The sequence below is a fragment of the Geotrypetes seraphini genome, chromosome 7, assembly GCF_902459505.1.
Source record: "Geotrypetes seraphini chromosome 7, aGeoSer1.1, whole genome shotgun sequence".
NCBI lineage: Eukaryota > Metazoa > Chordata > Amphibia > Gymnophiona > Dermophiidae > Geotrypetes > Geotrypetes seraphini.
This window is the reverse complement of record NC_047090.1, coordinates 22,946,511-22,968,193: the sequence shown is the minus strand read 5'-3', so window position 1 is coordinate 22,968,193 and position 21,683 is coordinate 22,946,511. Positions and strand designations below refer to the sequence as shown.

General features: G+C 43.6%; 1 protein-coding gene across 4 annotated transcripts in view; it reads left to right on the top strand.

Annotated features, from left to right (window-relative positions):
* The window catches only part of GLT8D2 (glycosyltransferase 8 domain containing 2), a 72,348-nt gene that overhangs the window by 11,550 nt on the left and 39,115 nt on the right, over positions 1-21,683 (top strand). Inside the window, exons 1-6 of one of the 4 annotated variants that reach the window (XM_033953360.1) lie at positions 1,937-1,980; positions 2,088-2,187; positions 2,336-2,402; positions 7,172-7,216; positions 11,908-12,000; positions 19,678-19,858. In XM_033953360.1, coding sequence (XP_033809251.1) covers positions 7,198-7,216; positions 11,908-12,000; positions 19,678-19,858 — 293 coding nt within the window. In that variant the 5' untranslated portion in view covers positions 1,937-1,980; positions 2,088-2,187; positions 2,336-2,402; positions 7,172-7,197. Of the gene's footprint in view, positions 1-1,936; positions 1,981-2,087; positions 2,188-2,335; positions 2,403-7,171; positions 7,217-11,907; positions 12,001-19,677; positions 19,859-21,683 lie in introns of those variants that run through there. The other 3 variants (XM_033953363.1, XM_033953359.1, XM_033953361.1) reach the window with 3 other exon arrangements.

Here is a 21,683-nt window from a genome sequence, read left to right as displayed (position 1 = left end):
GGAAATAGAAGAGACACACATGGCTGGAAGGGAAAAGGAAGAGGGGAAAAGATGCATGTGGATGGAGGAAGGGAGGGGCATGAACTTGGGACACAGAATGGAGGGAGAGAATAGAAAGAGAGAATTGTTGGGCATGAGTGTGTGAGTGAGGGAAAGAGATGGGGAACATGCAGAAAGGAAGAAAGGAAAATTGTTGGGTATAGAGAGAGAGAAGTGTGAGGTAGAGCTGCATGGGGAAAAGAAGGAGAAGAGGGGGAAGAGAAGGAGAAGAGGGAGAAGTGTTGGATATGGTCATGGAGAAGGAACAGTGGGACAGATTGAAAGAGATGCATAGGGAAGGAATGTTGGATATATTAGAAGGGAATGGAGGGAGAGATGTGGCATGTGCTGGAGAGGGGTGATAGAAGGAGAAATGTTGGGCATGAGTCTGGTGGGCAGTTGTGAAAGATGCTGCACATGATCTGGAGGATGAGAGAGGGAGAAATGTTGGATGTGGCAGTAAAGGGGGGGGAGAGATGCACCATGGATCTCTCTCTCTTTCCCCACTCCCTTTGCAGCAAGGGAGGGAATGAGAAAAAGACAGATGGAAAGTTGCCAATGGAGGTGGAGGAGAGAGGAAGAAAAGTTGGACTCATGGAGGGACAGATAGAGATGTTGATTGGGGAAGGGAATGAGGTCCAGAGGAGAGGAAGCATGCAGGAGGCAGAAAGTAAAAAATGTTGGATGCACAGTCAGAAGGAAATGCAAGCAGAGACTAATAAAATCACCAGACAACAAAGGTAGGGAAAATTATTTTATTTTCAATTTAGTGATCGAAATGTGTTAGTTTTGAGAATTTATATCTGCTATATTTTGCACTATATTTATCCATTTTTCTATAGTTGTTACTGAGGTGACATTGCATATTTTAAAGTCATCTATCTGCCTTGACCTCTTTGGGAAAAAAAGAATATAAATGATAATTAACATTTTTTGTGCGTACAGTGTGCTTTGTGTTTTTTTTTAATTTTGTAGTTACCATTATGTATTAATAAGATTATATTGTGTGTGTATGAAAAATGAATGGAAGAAATTGCATTACAATTAGTACCATTATTATGGGGGGTGGTCTGGGGTGAAGCTTGGGTGGGGGTACTTGGGAAACACTGTTCTAGAACAGTGTTTTTCAACCTTTTTACACCTATGGACCAGCAGAAATAAAAGAATTATTCTGTGGACCGGCATCGGTCCGTGGACCGGCAGTTGAAGAACACGGGGCTAAGTCGTGGGCCAGACCCCCCATCTCTACCCAATCTCCACCCCAGACCACGCCCCCATAATAGTACTAATTGCACCTTGCACGTCCCGTGCCTCATCTGGAAGCTTTCCCTCTGATGTTGCAACATCAGAGAGAAGGCTTCCGGTTCAGGCGCAGGATGCCCGTAGGAGCCACTGCCCATGGCTTTGTGCACTGAATCAGTTAGGAAAAGGGAGCTGGTTTGAAGATAACACCGCATTGATTGCATCATGGACCGGCAGTTGAAGAACACTATTTTGGGCCTGATGCACGTGCTGGCCCTGTGGACCGGCAGGAAATTTCTGTGGACCAGCACTGGTCCATGGACCGGTGGTTGAAGAACAGTGTTCTAGAACATCCTACTTTATAGGGTTACTATATGGCTCCAGAAAATAGAGGATTGTTTGAGACGTCCGAGTTTACTTCCATTGCTTTCAATGTAAGTAAAACCCGATGTCTCAATCTGTCCTCCTTTTTCTGGAGCCATATGGTAATCTTAACTTTGTCAAAGCAAAATTAATTTCCCCTTTCCTTCCTTCCAAAAGTTAGTTTACAGTGATGCTACCTAAATAGAAATTGACACTGTTTTAGCATTTCCTTGAGCCCTGCCCCTTCCTCTTTCAGAGCTCAGGAAAGCTTGACTTGGGAATCAGTGAAATCCGGGAGATTCTGGTTTTTACCTTGTTCCTACAAAAGCTAATAAGGTTTGCCAGAGCCCTTTTCAGTCGGGGATGTCAATCTGTGATTCAGTGCAGATCGGGTTAAATAATTTTTTTCCACTTCATTTCTTTTTGGGTGGATTTGTGAGCAGAATGCAAGAGAGAGGGAGGAGATGGAAGCGCACATCTGGAAGTCATTTAACAAATGCTACGTTGTACTTCTGAGGAACTTATCAAGGAAGGAGAAGCGAAGTAAGCAAGTTAATTAGAACAAAAAACCAAACAAACCCAAAACAAAATGGGAAGAGCGTAAACAGAAATTCAGCTCTTTAAACAAGATGTCATTTTTTTTTAGAGTACTTATTTGCGGTTTGTGAATGTTTGTCTTCCTTCTTTGCAGGGGGACTACAACACGTATGAACTATGGGCAAAGACAGATTTTGCATGAGTAAATAGCTGCAACTGGGGTAGGTACCGTAAGTTACTGGATAGAATAGTCTGCCATTTTTTTCAGCGTTACAAATGTGTAACAAGGATCACCAAAGGTAAATGAGGCATGAACAATGTGTCTAATATGTATTTATTTATTTAATTCATTTTCTATCCCATTGTCTCCAAAGAGCTCAGAACAGCTTACAGGTTAAACATACATATATAGTTGACAGGTTACAATTTGACATAATTACAGCAATATCACTGTTTTCGGTGCTAAATTCTGGGAATCGTTTTGTGTCTGTGATTAGTATCTCCAAATGAGTTATGTGTGCCATGACAGGAATGAACCTCGCCAGAATATTGGAGATGATCTCAGTTTTTCTGAGATTAGAACACCCTTCTGGAATTCCTAAGGTGCAATATTTTATGCTGTGATGAGACATGATCTGGTATAGTGTGGTTCAAAATCTAAAGGACAAAGAACAAGCTGCTTTCATTTTCAAAGAGGAGTTTTCACTAAAGTTCCCCCCCCCCCTCCCATTTAAAGTGTATGGGAAAACGCTTTACAAATAAGGCTTTGGGCACCATTTACTGAATCTGGCCCTCAGTCATTAAACATCACCATATGTACATAGCAACCATTAAAGAAAGCTTAGTGGCTAGGTAAAATCTATAACAGAAAAAAAAAATATTCATCTGAAATCAAATCAGGGCTTCCAAAATCTGTTTTGTTCTTGCTATTTTCAAGAAATGTGCATCAAATATTTCCAAATGTTAGATTTCCAAAGTTTGTAAAAGTTTCTCATGCCTGTTTATTTTTGATATTTTGAAACCATGACTGGTTGTGGGATTCACTAGAGAGGAATGGGAAGTCCTTTTCTCAGCCACCATCAGGTCCCTAGGCATTATAGAATGAAGATATGTTGAATTTTAAGAGTGTAGTTAATCAATTAATTTACTATGGGGCTCATAATCGAAACAAAAATATGTCTAAAAACCCGCCTAAATTGACACTTGGACGATTGAAAAGACAGGTTGTCCAAGTGCCGATAATTGAAAAAGGTTTTAGATGTATCTAAAATCAGCTTAGGCCTTTTTACTGCCGGTGTGCGCCCAGAGTGAAAAGGGGCGTTTTTCGAGGAGTGTTTAGGGCGAGAGGTGGGCAGGATGTGAGCCGACCTAGACTTAGTCATCCTGCAGTGATAATTGAAAGTTTAATGAGACTTCCTAGACAGAACTTATATGTTGTGACTTAGGCGATGTAAAAACAGGTATAAGTGCCCAGAAGTTATCCAAAGTGACCAGATAATCACTGCTGGGACAAAGTACAGACCCCAAAACACTCCCCCAGTGATCACTGACTCCCCTCCCCCCCTAAAAATCAGAATAAAAACAAACATACCTGCCTCTAGAACATCAGCACCTGGCATAGGAAAGCCTAGTAGAGCTGCACAGAGGGGACTTAAGTAGTCTGGGGATGGGCTAGTGAACCATAAGAGAGGAGGACCCTGGCCCATAAGCCACTCTAACAACTGCATTCCTGGTGGAAAATGTGAGCTCACCAAAAAACCCCATACCTTACTGTACTGCCATATAGGTGGCACCTGCAGCCATAAGGGCTATTGGGGTGGTAGATAGGTGGGTATAGTAGGTTTTGGGGGGCTCACCGTGACCTATAAAAGAGTTATGGTGAGATGTTTATGTGGCACCTTTTTTGTGAAGTTCACAGCAGTGCCCTGTAAGGTGCCCCACTACTCTGTTGCCATATCTGGGTGGACAGTCTATCACTTTGCTGACCCCTCCCATGTCCAAAAGGTCTTGTTCTAGGTGTTTTGGACTTGGACAATTTTTTGGACAAGAATGCGGTATAAAGATAGACGACTTGGTGGTCTGGACAATCAAACAGCTGGACGTAGAAATAAATAGGATGATGCACAATCCAGTAGCCTTGACTTATGATACTATTTTATTTGGTATAGCAATGAGAGCAAAGAGTCAAATTTCGTCACATAATAACAAACTTTTATTCATATTGACTGGAGTAGCAATTCAACAAATAACATACAATTGAAAAAATTATGACAGATTAAGTTATAACTTTTGGTGGAATTCTGTATGCCATATATAGAAAATGGAGCGTACAATAGCAACACAGAAAGGTTATTTTGGTAAATTTCAGAAGATCTGGGGACCATTAACAGATTTTTGTAATGACTGATAACATTTTCCCATAATAAGATATTTGTTAAGAGGGGATGTGGGTGGGTATTATTTTATTCATCTTATAATATGTATGAATTAATTAATTAATATTTTTGATGTATTAGGTTGGATTTTCTGAATTGGGTAGGGAGGGATTGGGAGGGTTTTCTATGTTAATTATAATTGTTTTACATATTAGATGTATTACATAATATTCAAGATATTATAGAATATGAATATAAGAATGATATGTTGTACTTAAAGTGTTACATGTAGGAAAATCAAGTGTGTATTTATAAGAAAATATGACTTTTTCTGGTACACTTGTTGTAATATGCAAAACTGAATAAAGAAATTAAAAAAAAAAAAGCCTCTAAAGTCTCTAAAAGCCGAGTGAAGCTTTTCACTCAGCTTTTTGAGCCCATGTCCTGCACACAGCTTCTACGGAACAGTTTATTTCCGACTGGCATTTTTTATCGATGCAACTTTACCATAGGACTTCATAGGGACTCCTGAAGAAGACATTCTGTCGAAACACAGACCATGTTGGATCCAGGGTCCAAAGCTTTTCAGCGGACTGCGTCCTAGAGGTTTTTATGTGGTTTGCCAAATTTTAATATTAATAAAGTCCATCTCAGGAACATCATTTCTCCACATTGTTTTGTGTTTCTTCTAAAATTTGAAAAAGCACTATATAAGTTTGTTGAAAATTTATTTAGACTGATGAAGATGGTAGTGTATTTTGCTACCCGGTGAACTTTGAATCTGAAAAACTTTCTGGGCTACGCTGCTGAGGCCTATATACTGAAGAAACAAAAGATCTATTGCTAAATAGTGGTGGTTTTTTATGAATATATTTGCTTATCGCCTGCAATTATAAGCTTATGTTGAGTTTTGCCATTTCTTTTTTGGTTTAATTGTGAGGCATGGGAAAGATAATTGACAAATCATTGTGCCCAATATGTAGTAACTTTTTAGCTCTGATTTACAGTGTATTTTTATACACTTTATTTATGGTTTATGCCTCTTCAAAAATTAAGGGGCTTTTTCACTAAGCTGTCCTAAGAAATGGATTTAGTGTGCCCATATGTGGGTCTTTCCTTTGTGCTAAGCCTATTTCTTATATAGCCATGAACAGGGGCAGACTGACCATTCAGGCAACCAGGTAGTGCCCGAGGCCCCAGAGCAGTTGGGGAAACCTAGTATCTCCTCCCCACATGCCTGACATCTCTCTCCTCTCTGTTCCCAGGTCTAGCACTCCCTCTCTCTCTCTCACCTCTTTCCCTGCAGTGCCATCTTTCCTGTCTGTGTACCCTTCCCTCCCCCTCTGTTCCCAGATCTGGAACAGATCTCTCTCTCATCCCCTTCCCTGCAGTGGCATCTTTCCTGTCTCTGGATCCTTCCTCTCTCTGTTCCCAGGTCTGTCTCTGGACCCTTTTCCTCCTCTGTTCCCAGATCTGGCGCTCCCCCTCTCTCTCATCTCCTTCCCTGCATCGGCATCTTTCCTGTCTCTGTACCCTCCCCCCCTCTGTTCCCGGGTCTGTCTCTGAACCCTTTCCCCCCTCTCTGATCCCAGGTCTGGTACTCTCCCTGCAGTGTCATCTTTCCTGTCTCTGAACCCTTCCCCCTCTGTGTTCCCAGGTCTGGTACTCCCCCTCTTTCTCATCCCCTTCCCTATAGTGGCATCTTTCCTGTCTCTGGCCTCTTCCCCTCTCTGTTCCCAGGTCTGTCTCTGGACCCTTTCCCTTCTCCATTCCCAGATCTGGTGCTCCCCCTCTCTCTCACCCCCTTCCCTGCAGTGGCATCTTTCCTGTCCCTGGACCCTTCCCCCCACACCACATGTTTACCTCAAAAGTTCCTTTCTCCATACTAATACACTAGTGCCTAGTGACACCTAAGTTGGCTTAGCGCTAGGTGTGAATCTATAAAGGATGCCTATTGGTTGATTTATAACTATGCAAAGTGGTGCCTACAAGTTAGGCACTATTTATATAATCGAGCCCTTTGTCCCTAAGTATAAAATAACATATTTATTTATATTGTTTGTTTCTAATTCGCCTTATACAAAGTGAAGCACAAGTAACCATACATAATAAATATGATAACAAACATAAAATCATACATAAAACAATCTAAAAGAGAACATAAAATAAAGGACAGTTAACTGCAACCATAATCAATATTCACAGCAATCCTCCACACAACTGCAAAACGGCCACACCTCCTTCAGCCACATTTCATTTTACAGAAGAGATGGTGTTTTAACAATCTTTTAAATGTCATCAAATTCCCCTGCTGCCGTATATATTGCGGAAGCTTGTTAACATTGTATCTGGCTTCCCTTATCTACATGATTGCCCGAAGCAGTGAACACTAAATTGGTAGAAATAAGCAAGATGTACAACATGTGAGTCTTATGAATATGTGCACTTAATGGAAATATATCTGCAAAGCTTCTTAAAAATTTTAAACATCATAATTTGCAAATAAAAGAAGCTCAAAACGAAGCAAGCAAGTCCTCCTCCATCATTTACGCTCTCTCTTAGGGGCTGATAATTTTCACTGCTTTACAAAAATGTGAATTCTTTTTTTTTGACAGCTCAGAATTTGCAACCAAAGGAAGACATGGCTCTGTTAAGAAAAGGTAGGAGGATGGACAACATTTTTTAAAAATTTCTTCTGCGAAAATGGCTACCCCAGCCACTCTCTTATTGACTGTGGCTTTGGCCCCAGACAAGGATTGGATTCTTAAACTTTTCTTTAAAAACAGGGCCAAGGACTTTCTGGGTTTCCATATCCAGATATTTCCTGATGTCTCGAGAGAGACTCAGAAGAGAAGAAGGGAATTTTTAATGTTAAAACCAGGAGTGACTCAGATAGGGGGTTTATTCTTTCTTAGGTACCCTTGTAAATGTGTCATAAGATATCGTTCCTTGAAATATGTATTTGTAGAACCAGCTCACTTGACTGCTTTCCTTTCTGCGAAACGTCTTGAGTCTGTAGAACCATCTGTACCATTGTAATAATAATTAGCTCACTTTTCAGTAGCAGTTTAAGCGATTTTCCTTGTTAAAAAAAATTTTTCCTTTAATTTAATTTCTACTCTCATCGTTAACCTTGGATCCTAATTTGAGGACTAGTGTGTGATTAAGTTATGATGTTTATTTTCTTTTATTATTTTGAATTACTTTCAGGCTTGAGAGTAAATAATAATATTATTATGTTTTCTTGATCTCACTTTCTGTACAAGATGATATGCTTGATAATAAATGTGTAAATTTCACAAATAAATAAATAAATAATAAAAAAAATTTCTTCTGCGTTTAGGTAGCTATTTTCAGTTACCGTATATACTCGAATATAAGTTGATCCAAATACAAGTCGAGACCCCATTTTTCCCCCCAGAAAGGAGGAAAAATGGTTGACTCGAATATGTCAGGCGGCTTAATATTCAAGTGTCCTTCCCTGTCAGGCTCTGCACCCAGCACCCTCCCTGCCAAGCTCTGCACCCAGCCCCCTTCCTTCCATCCCTCCCTCCCATGTCAGACACTGCACCCAGCACCCTTCCTTCCTCCCCTCCCCTGTCAGGCTCTGCAGCCAGCACTCTTCCTTCCTTCCCCTGTCAGGCTCTGCCCTCTGTCCACCTTTCCTTGCCCTATCTTCATACCTCTGCCTATCCCTGGTGGAGGTGCAGTGAGTCCTCTGCCAATCCGTGGTGGAGGTGCAGCGGGCAGGAGCAAGCTTTCCAAATTCCTGCCCGCTGCTAACCGGCTAATTCTTGTGAGAATTCGTGAGAGCAGTAAGGAAGCCACTCAGCCAAATTGCGCTGTTGCTCGTGCCACTGAGATGAACAAATTGGATCCGCGCAGCTGCTTAGCAGCAGGGCAGGAGTTAGGAAAGCTTGCTCTTGCCACTGCACCTCCACCAGGGATCGGCAGAGGACCCGTTGCACCTCCACCAGGGATTGGCAGAAGTATGATAGGGCAGGGAGGAGGAGGGGGGCAGAGCCTGGTGGCAGCCTTTGGCCTTCACAGTGCTGCAGTATGCCCTGAGCTAAAAGGGGCTTTTTAGGAGGAGTGGTGAGGGCGGTACATGGGCCATCCTAGACTTAGTCGTACTGCATGTATAACCGAAAGTTTAACAACACTGCCTAGACGGAACTTGGACGTTGTGACTTAGGACATCTAAAACCAGGTCTAAGTCACAAGAAGGTATCCAAAGTGATCAGATAACCACTGCAGGGACAAACTACAGACCCCTACACACTTCCCCAGTGATCACTGACACCCCCGCCTTAAAATTCGTAATAAAAACATCACATATCTGCCTCCAGAACATCAGCACCTGGCAGCCTGGCATAGGAAAGCCTAGTAGAGCTGCACAGAGGTGGCTTAAGTGGTCTGGGGGGTGAGCTAGTGAACCATGGAGAGGAGGACCCAGGCCCATAAGCCACTCCAACCACTGCATGCATGGTGAAACATGTGCACCCCCCAAAACCTTTATGTACTGCCATATAAGTGGCACCTGCAGCCATAAGGGCTATTGGGTTAGTAGACTGGTGGGTCTAGTCGGTTCTGGGGGGTGTTTTGGGGGGCTCACTATGACCTATAAGGTTGTTGTGGTGAGATGTGTATGTGGCACCCTTTTTGTGAAGTTCACAGCAGTGCCTTGTAAGGTACCCCACTACTCTGGTGTAATGTTTGGGTGTCCAGTCCATCACTTTGCTGACCCCACCCATGTCCAAAAGGTCTTTTTCTAGGCGTTTTTGACTTGGATGAATTTTTGGACGAAAATGGGGTATAAAGATAGACTACTTAGTGGTTTGGACGATCTGACAGTTGGACGAACAGTTAGACAATTTTCCAAAAAAAAAATTTTGAACATATTTTTTGAAAATGGACTTTTTCCATGTCCGACTTTGGGCGACTAGCAACTTAGGCCCAAAACGGACTTAGATGTATCTTTTGATTATGCCCCTCCAGGTCTGGATGTAGATTATTTTAATGCTTTTATTCTTTGAGTATAGATGTTTAAGGTTGTTTGTTTATTAATGCATTTGTTTATTGTATGATTGAAGTCTACAAAATCCTGAATGGAGAGGAACAGGTACAGTGGATCGATTTTTCACTTTGTCAAAAATTACAAAGACTATGGGACACTCGATGAAGTTATAGGGAAATACTTTTAAAACCAATAGGAAGAAATATTTTTTCACTCAAGAGAATAATTAAGTTCTGGAACACATTGCTAGAGGTTGTGGTAAGAGCAGATAGCGTAGCTGATTTTAAGAAGGATTTGGACAATTTCCTGGAGGAAAAGTCCATAGCCTGTTATTTTGAGACATGGGGCAAGCCATTGCTTGCCCTGGATCGGTAGCATGGAATGTTGCTACTCTTTGGGGTTTGGCCAGGTACTAGTGACCTGGATTGGCCACCATGAGAACGGGCTACTGGGCTTAATGGACATTTGATCTGACCCAGTAAGGCTGTTCTTATGTTCTTGTAACCCACATAGATTTTTGTGATATGTGGGATATAAATTTTTGAAATAAATAAATATTGCCATGCACTAACTGATTAGCACAGGATTAGAGCATGAACCATTAGGCTCAGATTCTATAAATGGCACCGTAATTGGCAGCTACCCACAATAGTGGTGCTGATTGTGTGTCAATCATGCAATTGTGCTATTTATATAATTGGTTTCCAAGGCCTACATTTCCGGTGCTAATCTGTGATGAGAATCGCGACTATGGAGGCACCTACCAATGACTAGATGGGGGGGGGGATGATATAGGCTGCCCCATTGTATAGGCCAATGTAGGTTTTAAAACTCTTGGATAAGCCATGGCTAGTAATGTGGGGTGGCTTATCTAAGAGTTTTAAAACCTACATCAGCATTTCTTGTGGCCTATATAAAGGACTATACATGGATTTTATTTGTATTTTTACCAGTTTGTGAAACCTTTTATTTAAGTTTGACTAAATTGGGGCGTAATTGTATTGTAGTTTTTTTTATTTTTTTTTAATATTTAGCAGGCAGGTATTCGGACATTAGATGATGTTATGTCTAATGGAAATCTGCTTAATTTTTCACAATTGCAACAGTCATTTGGAATTTTAAAATCTCAACAATATAGTTGTTGCAGTTGAAGCAGGCTATTCAGAGTGGGTTCCCTGAATGGAAAAAATTTAAAACATATTTTAGCCTGCAAATCCTTTGCTACCAAACTGATTTAGTAGGTCATCAGGCTGCTCAGTGGTACAAATTGATTTCTGGATTTTTGAATAAAAAGCCAAAAAATAGTCTTAGAAACATCTGGAGCATCGAGATAAAACACTATATTTCTGTGTCTCGTTGGCTACGAATTTGGACTTGGAGATTGAAATGTATAGCGTCAGCATCTATGAGACAAACATGGTTATTTTTGTTACATAGGATTTTCTGGACCCCAGTTCGATTAAATAAAATAGATAGTTCTAAGTCTAATAGATGCTGGCATTGTCATACTGGTATAGGGACTTTGGATCATCTGTTGTATTTTTGTCCGTTTATGTTAATATATTGGAAGTCAATTTGGGGACAAATAAATTTAGTACTAGATTCAAATGTTCCAATGTCATATGAGGCTATAATTTGTGGAACAATTTTACATGTGAAACCCACTCTAGATAAATATAAGAGTCGTCTATTTATGATCCTAACAGGTATAGCCATTCAATTGATTACAAGTAATTGGAAAAAGCATGATAGAATTAATTATACATTTTGGTGGGTGAATGTGTACTATATACAGATACGAATGAATTAATGCAGAATGTAGGGGTTTTAGTGAGGTATTTAATAAAATTTGGAGCCCATTGACTAAATTTGTAAAAACATAATAATGTATTTTCATCATATCTCTTCTTTTCTTTGGTTTATTTATCTTTACACATCCAGGGGGATGGGGGTTGGAGGGAGGGGAATAAATATTGATAGTGATATTTGAGTAACTTTATTCTTTATTTGTATTGTATATTAGGATATATTATGATATTATTATATGCAGGAAAATGAAATTAGTGAATGATATTTATGTTACCTGTATAGATAATAGTGGAATATGTGGAATATCTTTTGTTCTTTCACTTGTATGACACTGTTTTTGATTAAAAATGAATAAAGAATTTAAAAAAAAAATAGCAATTCTTTATTATAAGTCACCTTAAGCTACATGAGAAAGAAGAATATTAAATATGAGAAATAAATAAAATAAAGGTTGAAATATAAGAATTCTTTCAATAGAAACTCTTAATCTTCCTTTGTTAATAAGCTGGCTTTTATTCATTTCAGTTAATCAGATTTTGCTGATTCTACTTCTTCTCACTGTAACTGCGATTTGGTACAATAAGAATCACAAGAAATCCATTCCAAATGATGAACCAGGTAAGCAAGTGACAGAGAAATCTATAGAAAGACAAAGCACAATAGTTATGAGAAAGTCTCTGATCTCAAAACTTGCTTTATCCCAGGACAAGCAGGCAGCATATTCTCAACATGTGGGTTACGTCATCCACGGAGCCCCGTCGCGGACAGCTTTTCAAGCAAACTTGATTGAAGATCTCAAAATTTGCTAATGCTGCACCACGCATGCGTGTGCCTTCCCACTCCACTAGAGGGCGCGTCCCCTCCTCGTGATCTTCAGTTCTTAGTATTCCGCGGTGCCAGAAAGCCCTGTCTCTCTTTGCGATCCTGTGCCTTTCTTGCACCGCGGCTTCTTTTCTTGTTTTCGAGTCGGAAATCGCTGTGCTCTGCGTTTTATTATTTTATTTTTTTCATTCCGTAAAAAAAAATAATCTTTTTTTGTTTTCAGTTCTTCGTGACCAGGGCGTCCCGGTCTTTTTGTGGCTGCTCAGCCTCGTCTGCGCCGTGGCTCCCTCTCTTTGCCTTATGTTCCGGCCTCTCACCGGGTTTAAAAAGTGCACGCAGTGCAGTCGGGTTATCTCTATCATGGATCCGCACCGTTGGTGTATTCTTTGCCTCGGTGTCGATCACCCCTCAGACTCCTGTCCTCGTTGCGCCACCCTTCAGCCTTGGGCTCTTTGTCGGCGTCGGGCGAAGATCCTTGACCTCTTCGCCATGGAAGCTGGTGACGCCTCGATCTCGGCCTCGGCCTCGGCCTTGGTCTCGATGTCGGCCTCAAAGACCTCGGTCCCAGGCAAATTTCCCTCGGCCTCGAAGTCCTCGGGGGCCCTGGCTTCGAAGACCCCAGCTTCGGGTAAGTCTCCTCTTCCTCTTTCAGGTTCAGCTCAGCTACCAAAGAAGCCTTCCTCGGAGTCTCTGGCCACCCAGGCAGCGAGCATAGTACTGCCGGCCTCAAAGAGACCTACTTCCACTTGCACTGCCTCCACTTTAGGGAATACTCTGCATCAAGGTCGCCCTCGTTGGAGTGCAGTGGAGCACCGGTTCCTCCGAATCCTATGGTCTCTGTGCCAATGTTCGAGGATATGCTTAAGGCTATTTTAACCTTGCAGATCTCCTCGGCTTTGGCCCAACTTGCCCCGTCCTCAACCTCACTTGTTGCGGACCAGCCTGAGCGTCACGCCGGGGACTCTCGAGGCAAGTTGCGTCGGTCTCAACGCTTGTCCTCGATTGATTCCTCGCTGGTTCCGTCGAAGTGGACTTTTCCCGCCGTCCGGCCTCGGGCGAAGCACTGGTCGAGACGTAACTCGTCCTCGAGGCGGAGAGCTGCGAAGCAGCCCAGGGATTCTCCCCCGAGGCGAAGACGGTCCCCAGGTCCCTGCACTACGGGGTCCATTAAGCCGTCGGACCTCGTCCTGTCTGACCCCTTTCTTCTCCCGCCCCAGTCTCCGAATTGCGGAGCGCCGAGGTCAAGGACTCCCGCCTCCCTCCAGGGTCGACCGATTTCTTCTCCCCAGGGCTCATCGGAGCGGGCTGTCCGGTTCTCCATTTCTTGGACCCCGGGGTCTTCACCTTTCCGGGTTCCTCGACACAAGCAGTCGTCGACTCCTCCTCGTTCCTTCAGTGGGGCTCCTCGCCATCCATGCTTGTGGACACTGATACCCCGGCGTAGTATTTGAGGGAGGCATCCCCCTCATTTTCTGCTACCCCGAAGTCTTGCTCGGCTTCCCCCCGGGGGGGGGGGGCTTTCTGCGGGTAGGCCGTCCTCCTTCACCAAGTTTGTGTTGGACATGAGCAAGGCGCTACAATTGGATCTCCAGTCTGATTCTAGGTACACCCGGGAATATTTGGAGGAGATGGAGCTTCCTTATCCTCCTAAGGAATCCCTTCGTCTTCCTTTGAATCCGGTTTTGCAGCAGACTTTCTTCCGGAATCTGGAGACTCCTTATTCTATCCCGGCTATTCCGTCCAAAATGGAGTCCAGGTACCGGACTGTCCCTGTAAGGGCTTTGAGAAGGCTCAACTTTCCCACCAATCCCTGGTGGTGGAGTCTTCCCTGAAAAAGTCTAATCCTTCACAAGTCTATGCGGACTATGGACAAGTTTGGCAGGCGCTTGTACCAAAACTCGATGATGGCCAATAGGGTGCTGAACTACAACTTCACGTTCACCTCCTACCTCAATGCATTAAATCTATGCCCTCATTCCTGGAGGACTTGCCGGTCCGTCGCCAGGCGGAATTTCGCCGGCTCTTGGATACCTTGTCGCAGATTCGACTTTATATGTTTCAGGTGTCATATGATGCCTTTGAACTCTCCTCCAGGGTCTCCGCTTTTGCAATAGCCATGCGCCGATTGGCTTGGCTTGGCTCCGCATCGTGGACATGGACCCGAATCTGCAGGACCGGCTGGTGAATCTCCCGTGCTTGGGCAACAACTCTTTGATGACTCTATCGAGGCAGCCACCAAACGCCTCTCTGAGCATGAGCGCTCCTTCGCCTCGTTGGTACGGACCAAAGCGAAGCCCGCCCCTCTGAAGTCATTTAAGTTGTCCCCCCGGCGCTACCCCCAGAGTCAACGCTGGCGTTTTCCAGGCCGCCTCCTCGGCGCCAGCAACAGCAGAGGGCCCCTCAGAAGCCTCAGGCACCGGCAATAGCTAAGCCCTCACCGTCCTTTTGACTATCTGGGTTGGGGCGGGCCGGCCCCCTCCGTCCTTGAGCCTTCTCCTCTGCCTATAGGAGGCCGCCTCAGTGCCTTTTCTCCCCGTTGGGCTCTGATCACAGCGGACAATTGGGTCCTCTCCGTCATCTGGGAGGGGTATTCTCTGCATTTCCGGGCACCGCCTCTGGACCAGCCCCCAGGAGGGTGTCCTTCGAACAAAGCACAACTCCCCCTTCTTCTCCAGGAGGCCCATGCCCTCCTTTGTCTCCGGGCGGTGGAGGAAGTCCCGGTGTGTCAACGGGGCTCGGGGTTTTACTCCAAGTACTTTCTGGTCCCCAAAAAGACCGGGGACCTGCGCCCTATCCTGGACCTTCGAGAGCTGAACAAGTTCCTGGTCAAGGAGAAGTTCCATATGCTCTCTCTTCCCCTGTTGTACCCCCTGCTGGACGAGGAGGACTGGCTTTGCTCCTTAGACCTCAAAGAGGCCTACACTCACATTCCGATTCACCCGGCCTCTCGCAGGTTCCTTTGGTTTCAGGTGGGAGACCTTCACCTACAGTATCGGGTCCTCCCATTTGGGCTTGCTTCGTCCCCCCGGGTGTTCTCCAAATGCCTATGGGAAAAGGTTGAGTCTTCTCCAGCCTCACGAGTGGTCGCTCCATGCCTCGATTCTGCGCCTGGTGTTTACTCAGTGGCGGACACCGCAAATAGATCTGTTCGCCTCCCCCCTCAACCACAAGCTGCCTTGCTTCTGTTCCAGGATTTACTACCCGGATCATCTCGAAGCGGATGCTTTCCTGCTAGATTGGACGGGCTGGTTCCTCTACGCGTTCCCTCCTTTTCCTTTGATCTTGAGGACTCTCGTGCAGCTCAAGTCAGCTCACGCCACCATGATCTTTATAGCTCCTTGCTGGCCCCGGCAGCTGTGGTTCTCCCTTCTCCTTCAACTCAGTGTCAGGGAGCCTCTACTGCTGCCTGTGTTTCCTTCTCTGCTGTCTCAGAGTCGGGTTTCGCTGTTGCATCCCAATCTGCAGTCTCTACACTTAACAGCTTGGTTCCTCTCCACGTGCCTCCCTCCTTCGGCTTCTCTCAGTCGGTGAGGGATGTTCTCGAGGCCTCTCGGAAGAACTCCACTCGACAATGCTATTCCCAGAAATGGACCAGATTTGCTGCGTGGTGTGCTGAGCACCGCATGGAGCCACTATCTGCCTCTTTGCCTTCCGTGCTGGATTACCTGTTCCACTTGTCTCGGTCTGGCCTCAAATCGACATCTATTCGAGTCCACCTCAGTGCGATTGCTGCCTTTCATCAGCCGCTTGATGGGAAACCGCTCTCCGTCCATCCGGTGGTTTCCCGATTTATGAAGCGTCTCTTCAATGTTCATCCTCCACTCAAGCCCCATCTGGTGGCTTGGGATCTTAATGTGGTTCTGGCTCAATTGATGAAACCTCCGTTTGAACCCATTGATAAGGCTCATCTGAGGTACCTCACTAGGGAGGTGGTGTTCTTGGTTGCTCTCACGTCTGCTCGCAGAGTCAGTGAGCTGCAAGCGCTGGTTGCGGACCCGCCTTTTACTGTATTTCATCATGACAAGGTAGTCCTTCGTTCTCATCCCAAGTTCTTGCCCAAGGTGGTTTCGGACTTTGACCTCAACCAGTCCATTGTCCTTCCGGTGTTTTTTCCGAAGCCCCACTCTCATCTGGGTGAGGTGGTGCTTCACACCCTTGACTGTAAGAGGGCGTTGGCTTTTTACCTCCAACGCACCCAGTCTCATTGGACGACTCCTCAGCTCTTCCTATCTTTTGATCCCAATCAATTGGGCCACCCTGTTTCCAAGCGTACCTTGTCCAACTGGTTGGCTGCTTGTATTTCCTTCTGCTACGCTCAGGCTGGTCTCGCGCTGCTGGGTCGGGTCACGGGGCATAAAGTCAGAGTGATGGCAGCGTCTGTCGCTTTCCACAGGTCCACGCCTATTGAGGAGATCTGCAAGGCCGCAACGTGGTCCTCGGTTCATACATTCACCTCTCACTACTGTCTGGATACCCTTTCTAGAAACGATGGCTGGTTCGGCCAGTCAGTTTTGTGTAATCTGTTCTCCTAAATTGCCAACTCTCCCACCGTCCCATCCTGGTTAGCTTGGAGGTCACCCACATGTTGAGAATATGCTGCCTGCTTGTCCTGGGATAAAGCACAGTTACTTACCGTAACAGGTGTTATCCAGGGACAGCAGGCAGATATTCTCGCAACCCACCCACCTCCCCGGGTTGGCTTCTTTGCTAGCTATCTGAACTGAAGACCAGGAGGAGGGGACGCGCCCTCTAGTGGAGCGGGAAGGCACACGCATGCGTGGTGCAGCACTAGCAAACTTTGAGATCTTCAATCAAGTTTGCTTGAAAAGCTGTCCGCGACGGGGCTCCGTGGATGACGTCACCCACATGTCGAGAATATCTGCCTGATGTCCCTGGATAATACCTGTTACGGTAAGTAAATGTGCTTTTTATTTCTTGCATTGTTTAGGTATCATGGTGCTGGACTTGTTTGGGTTGCATGAGCTACTGATTACTTAATTTGCAGAAATTTGAATTGATCAGTGCTGACTAAAAATGTGCTAATTTTTCTGCCTTTGTGTTTATAAAGAGGTGGAGGTTTTTTTAACCTAGAGAAATATCTCAATACAAGTGTATTGCCTTCTTGACCACACAAATATACAGTCAAACCTCGGTTTGCGAGTAACGCGGTTTGTGAGTATTTTGCAAGACAAGCAAAACACTCAAACAACCTTTAACTCGCAAAATGAGCGTTGACTTGATCAACGAGCGCATCCACCCCGGGAACCAGCTTCTCTCCCCCCGCGGCCCACCCCCAAACCCTTACCTCCAGTGAACACCAGCAAACAGCATGCACCAACCATGCCAGCACCATTGCCTTGCCTTGCCCATGCCGCATCCAACTCCGCCGGAAACAGGAAGTGGAAGCAAAAGGGGGTGGATTTTGGCCGAGGGAATACTGCAATGTTGGTGGGAGCCAATTCGTCAGACCGCAGCTGTTAAGGCAGGCTCGAAGGTGAACCATGGGGGTGAGAAAAAAAGGGAGGGATGGGGAATATGAAGAGAGAAAGATGATGGATGGGGAATAAGAAAAAGGAAAGATGGTCTGGTGGGATGGAAAGAGAGGGGAGTACAAATGCTGGATCTAGTTGGACAAGGGAAGGGGAGAAGAGGGAGAAATGCCGAAACAGGGAGTGAATCACAAGAATAGCCTTACTGGGTCAGACCATTGGTCCATCAAGCCCAGTAGCCCGTTCTCATGGTGGCCAATCCAGGTCACTAGTACCTGGCCAAAACCCAAGGTTAGCAATATTCCATGCTACAAATACAGAGCAAGCAGTGGCTTCCCCCATCTCTTTCTCAATAACAGACTATGGACAGAGAGAAGAAGGGAAATGGACAGAGAGAAGAAGGAATATGAGTCGGGGGCACAAGAGATGTATTAAGTCACTGACATTGAGTGCAACATAGGCCTGTTTTTGGGATGTGAAACGAATCATCCGAGTTTCCATTACTTCCTATGGGGAAATTCATTTTGATATATGAGCACTTTGGATTACGAGCATGCTTCTGGAACGAATTATGCTGGCAAACCAAGGTACCACTGTATTTTAAAAACAATTATACAAGATACTGAAGACGCTTCAGAGACTTGGTCATCATACAACAGTGACATCTACTAACCAGGTTCAGCATGCAAGAGTATCAGGCTCTAAAGAGAACTGGGGTATCTGCTCCAGGTCTAAGGACCACCAACCACAATTGAGGAGGGGACAGAAAAAACCTTGTGATAAAACTAATAGCCCAAAAAGTTTATTCCAAGTTATTTATCACGTTTAAACAATTGCATTTACAACTTAGTAAGAAATGAGTGAGTGGGATAAATATTTTTAAACAAATAAAATGAACAGGTGTGCGATGAGTGGCAGAATATGCAACAGCTTGGGTGATTATAGCTAAAATGGATTATTGTAATTCTTTGCTTCTGAATATCCCCCAAAAAGAAAAGAGGAGATTGCAAATTATACAAAATACTGCTATTAAATTAATATATAACGCCATGATCATGTTACACCACTTCTGATCGATTCCCACTGGCTTCCAATCAGTCATCGCATTTTCTTTAAGGTCATGCTCTTAACGTTCAAAACCCCAATTCATAGCCAAAATGTTAATACCTCATAATACTATGAGACCACTCAGATCATCCTCTCAGAATCTTTTAACCATTCCCTCTTTAAAAATAATAGGCACAAGAAGATTAGACATGTTCTCGGTAATGGGCCCCCAATGGTGGAACTCATTACCACAGTAAATTAGAAATGAAAAGGAGCTTCCCTCTTTTAAAAAATCACTAAAAACTCATCTTTTTAAAGATGCTTTTAACATTTAAATTTTTAACCCCCCCTCCTTTTGTTCTTCACCTTTTTTTGTTTTCTCTTCACAACGAAAAATTGTAACTTTTCCCCCTTTTCCTCCCAACTCAAGTATGTCTTGTTGTCAAGTAATTGTTATTTTATTCGTTAGTTTTGTATTTCTACTCTTTTTATAATTATGTACATCGCTTAGCAAACCGATTAAGCAGAGGCAAAAGTAAATGAAAACCAAACAAAGAACAGAAGACAGTTCCCACATCGAAAGCAAATCAAACAAAAAAGTAGGGGTAGGTAGATGTTTTCCACTTGGTATCTGGGGATGCGAGGCCATGTTTATTCATGTACGAATTTAACAACAAAACAGATCCTACACAGCCAGAGTTTCGTCACAAAATGTCTTCCTTGGGGGGTTTCAGACTGAAAACCTGATGGCTGGGGTGCCTCCAGGACCAGGTTTGGGAACCTCTTCCATATGCCAAAGTGTTGCGCCTGTGGTACATCAATGTGAAATTGAAGATATATTAGCTATGTTTGCGTTAATTCTGATTATAGTATAAAGTACCAGAACTGGGGCACAGTTATTTAAAATGTATTTCCCTATTTATCTTTATATCTTGAGGGGACTTACCAGAGGATTATGACAATCATGAAGATATTGAAGAAGAGATACCTGTTGTGATTTGTGCAGCTGCTGGCAGAATGGGAGGCACAATAGCAGCGATCAATAGTATCTACAGTAATACGGATGCTAATGTGATCTTCTACATTGTTACACTAAAGAACTCCCTGTTCCATATCAGGTAATGTGAGAGAGGGAAGGAGACTAATAGAGAATCTGGAGGAAGAGGACTCTTTTTAAGGGGAGAGAGGCCTTTGAAAAGAGGTTTTGGTTTATTTAAATCTTCTATACCGCTGCTAATAACTGGGGGAGTCAATTCAGAGCAGTTTAGGGTGAGGTGACACTGACAAAACTAAATTTTTCCTTGCAAGCCCTAACGACAAAATCAAAGACTCATCGATCTCCTTGAATGGTCAGGACTTCCCTATTGACCACTCCATTGAGATCCTGGGAGTCACCCTGGACCGCCACCTCACCCTAAATGCTCACACAGATTTATTGGTTAAAAAATGCTTTTCAGTACTATGGAAACTCAGAACCATCAGAAAATACTTTGATGCAGCATCCTTCCGCTTACTGGTTCAATCTTCCATCCTAAGCTTGCTCGATTATTGCAACATCATTTACTTGGGACCCTTCAAAAAAAACCATTCTAAGACTCAGAGTCATTCAAAATTCGGCAATTCGACTGATCTTTGGACTGAAGAAATGGGAACACATAAGCCCCTACTATCAAAAACTCCATTGGCTGCCCCTAGAGGCGCGAATCCTGTTTAAGTTCTCTTGTCTGTGTTATAAATCAATATTTGGTCTGGCCCCCACTTACCTAATTTCCCATTTTAATCTGGCAAGTTCTTTTAGGCCCACACAAAGAATACATCTGTTCACCTATCCGACAATAAAAGCCTGCCACTACAAAAGATTCTTGGACAGAACTCTTGCCTTCCAGGCAGGCAAATGGAACGATTGGCTTAGTAACATTATCACGCTCTCCTCATCCTACTTCAATTTTAGAAAACTGGTAAAAACGAGTTTGTTCAATCGATTTGTAAACTAAGATTCTATACTGCTCTGCTTATTCAACCAGTAATCCTAAGAACTATATAGTTTTCCAATTCTTTCATTATGTAAGATTGTATTGTTGACTTTGATTGTAACCTCTTCGCTGATTGTCCAGCGCTTCTTGCTGTAAACCGCCACGAACTTCCATGGCTTTGGTGGTATATAAGAATAAAATTATTATTATTATTTATATGAGCTTCTGTAATGATGTTACAATACAGAGTTTGCGTTTCCTGGGATGGTTTCAATACAGACATTACTAAACTATAATCAATTAGAAGACTGATAGACAGTATACAAATTTTTTATTAAACTTGAAATTTGTATTATTAAACTTAATACTTGTGCTTTTGTAAAGGTGTTACAATACAGAGTTAGCATTTTCTGAGTTGGTTTTCAATGCAGCCCTCTTAAACCATAATCAATCCTCTTTCTTATTTCCGCCTATAATATATAATCAATCTACCTGCTTATACATACCTAATTGTACATACCTATATAAAATGTATTATATATTTATTCATATTGTACACGCACATAAATATATACATATATGCATCCATATTTAGTATCATGCACTGTGTTCATACTACTCCTATTTCAATTCGCACTTATGGCCTCTTTTACAAAGCCGCGCAGCAACATCCCCGAAGCCCTTTAAATCTCTATGGGCTTCGGGGCTGTTAGCGCAGCGCAGCCACTAGCACGCCTTTGTAAAAGAGGCCATTAGTGTCTGTATTGTGATCTATGTTCATCTTGGAAGTATTAACTTCCTGATAAATCTTGTTATCTGTGCTATGAAATTATCTTATTCCCTGACCATTCTATGTTTATTCTATAGATGCTCCTAGTGGGGACTAGCCAACTATCTCCTCTTTGTTGCATTATTGGCTATATTCTGTGAAGAGGATGGTTTTCATCTTTTCTTTAACTTTCCGGTGTCC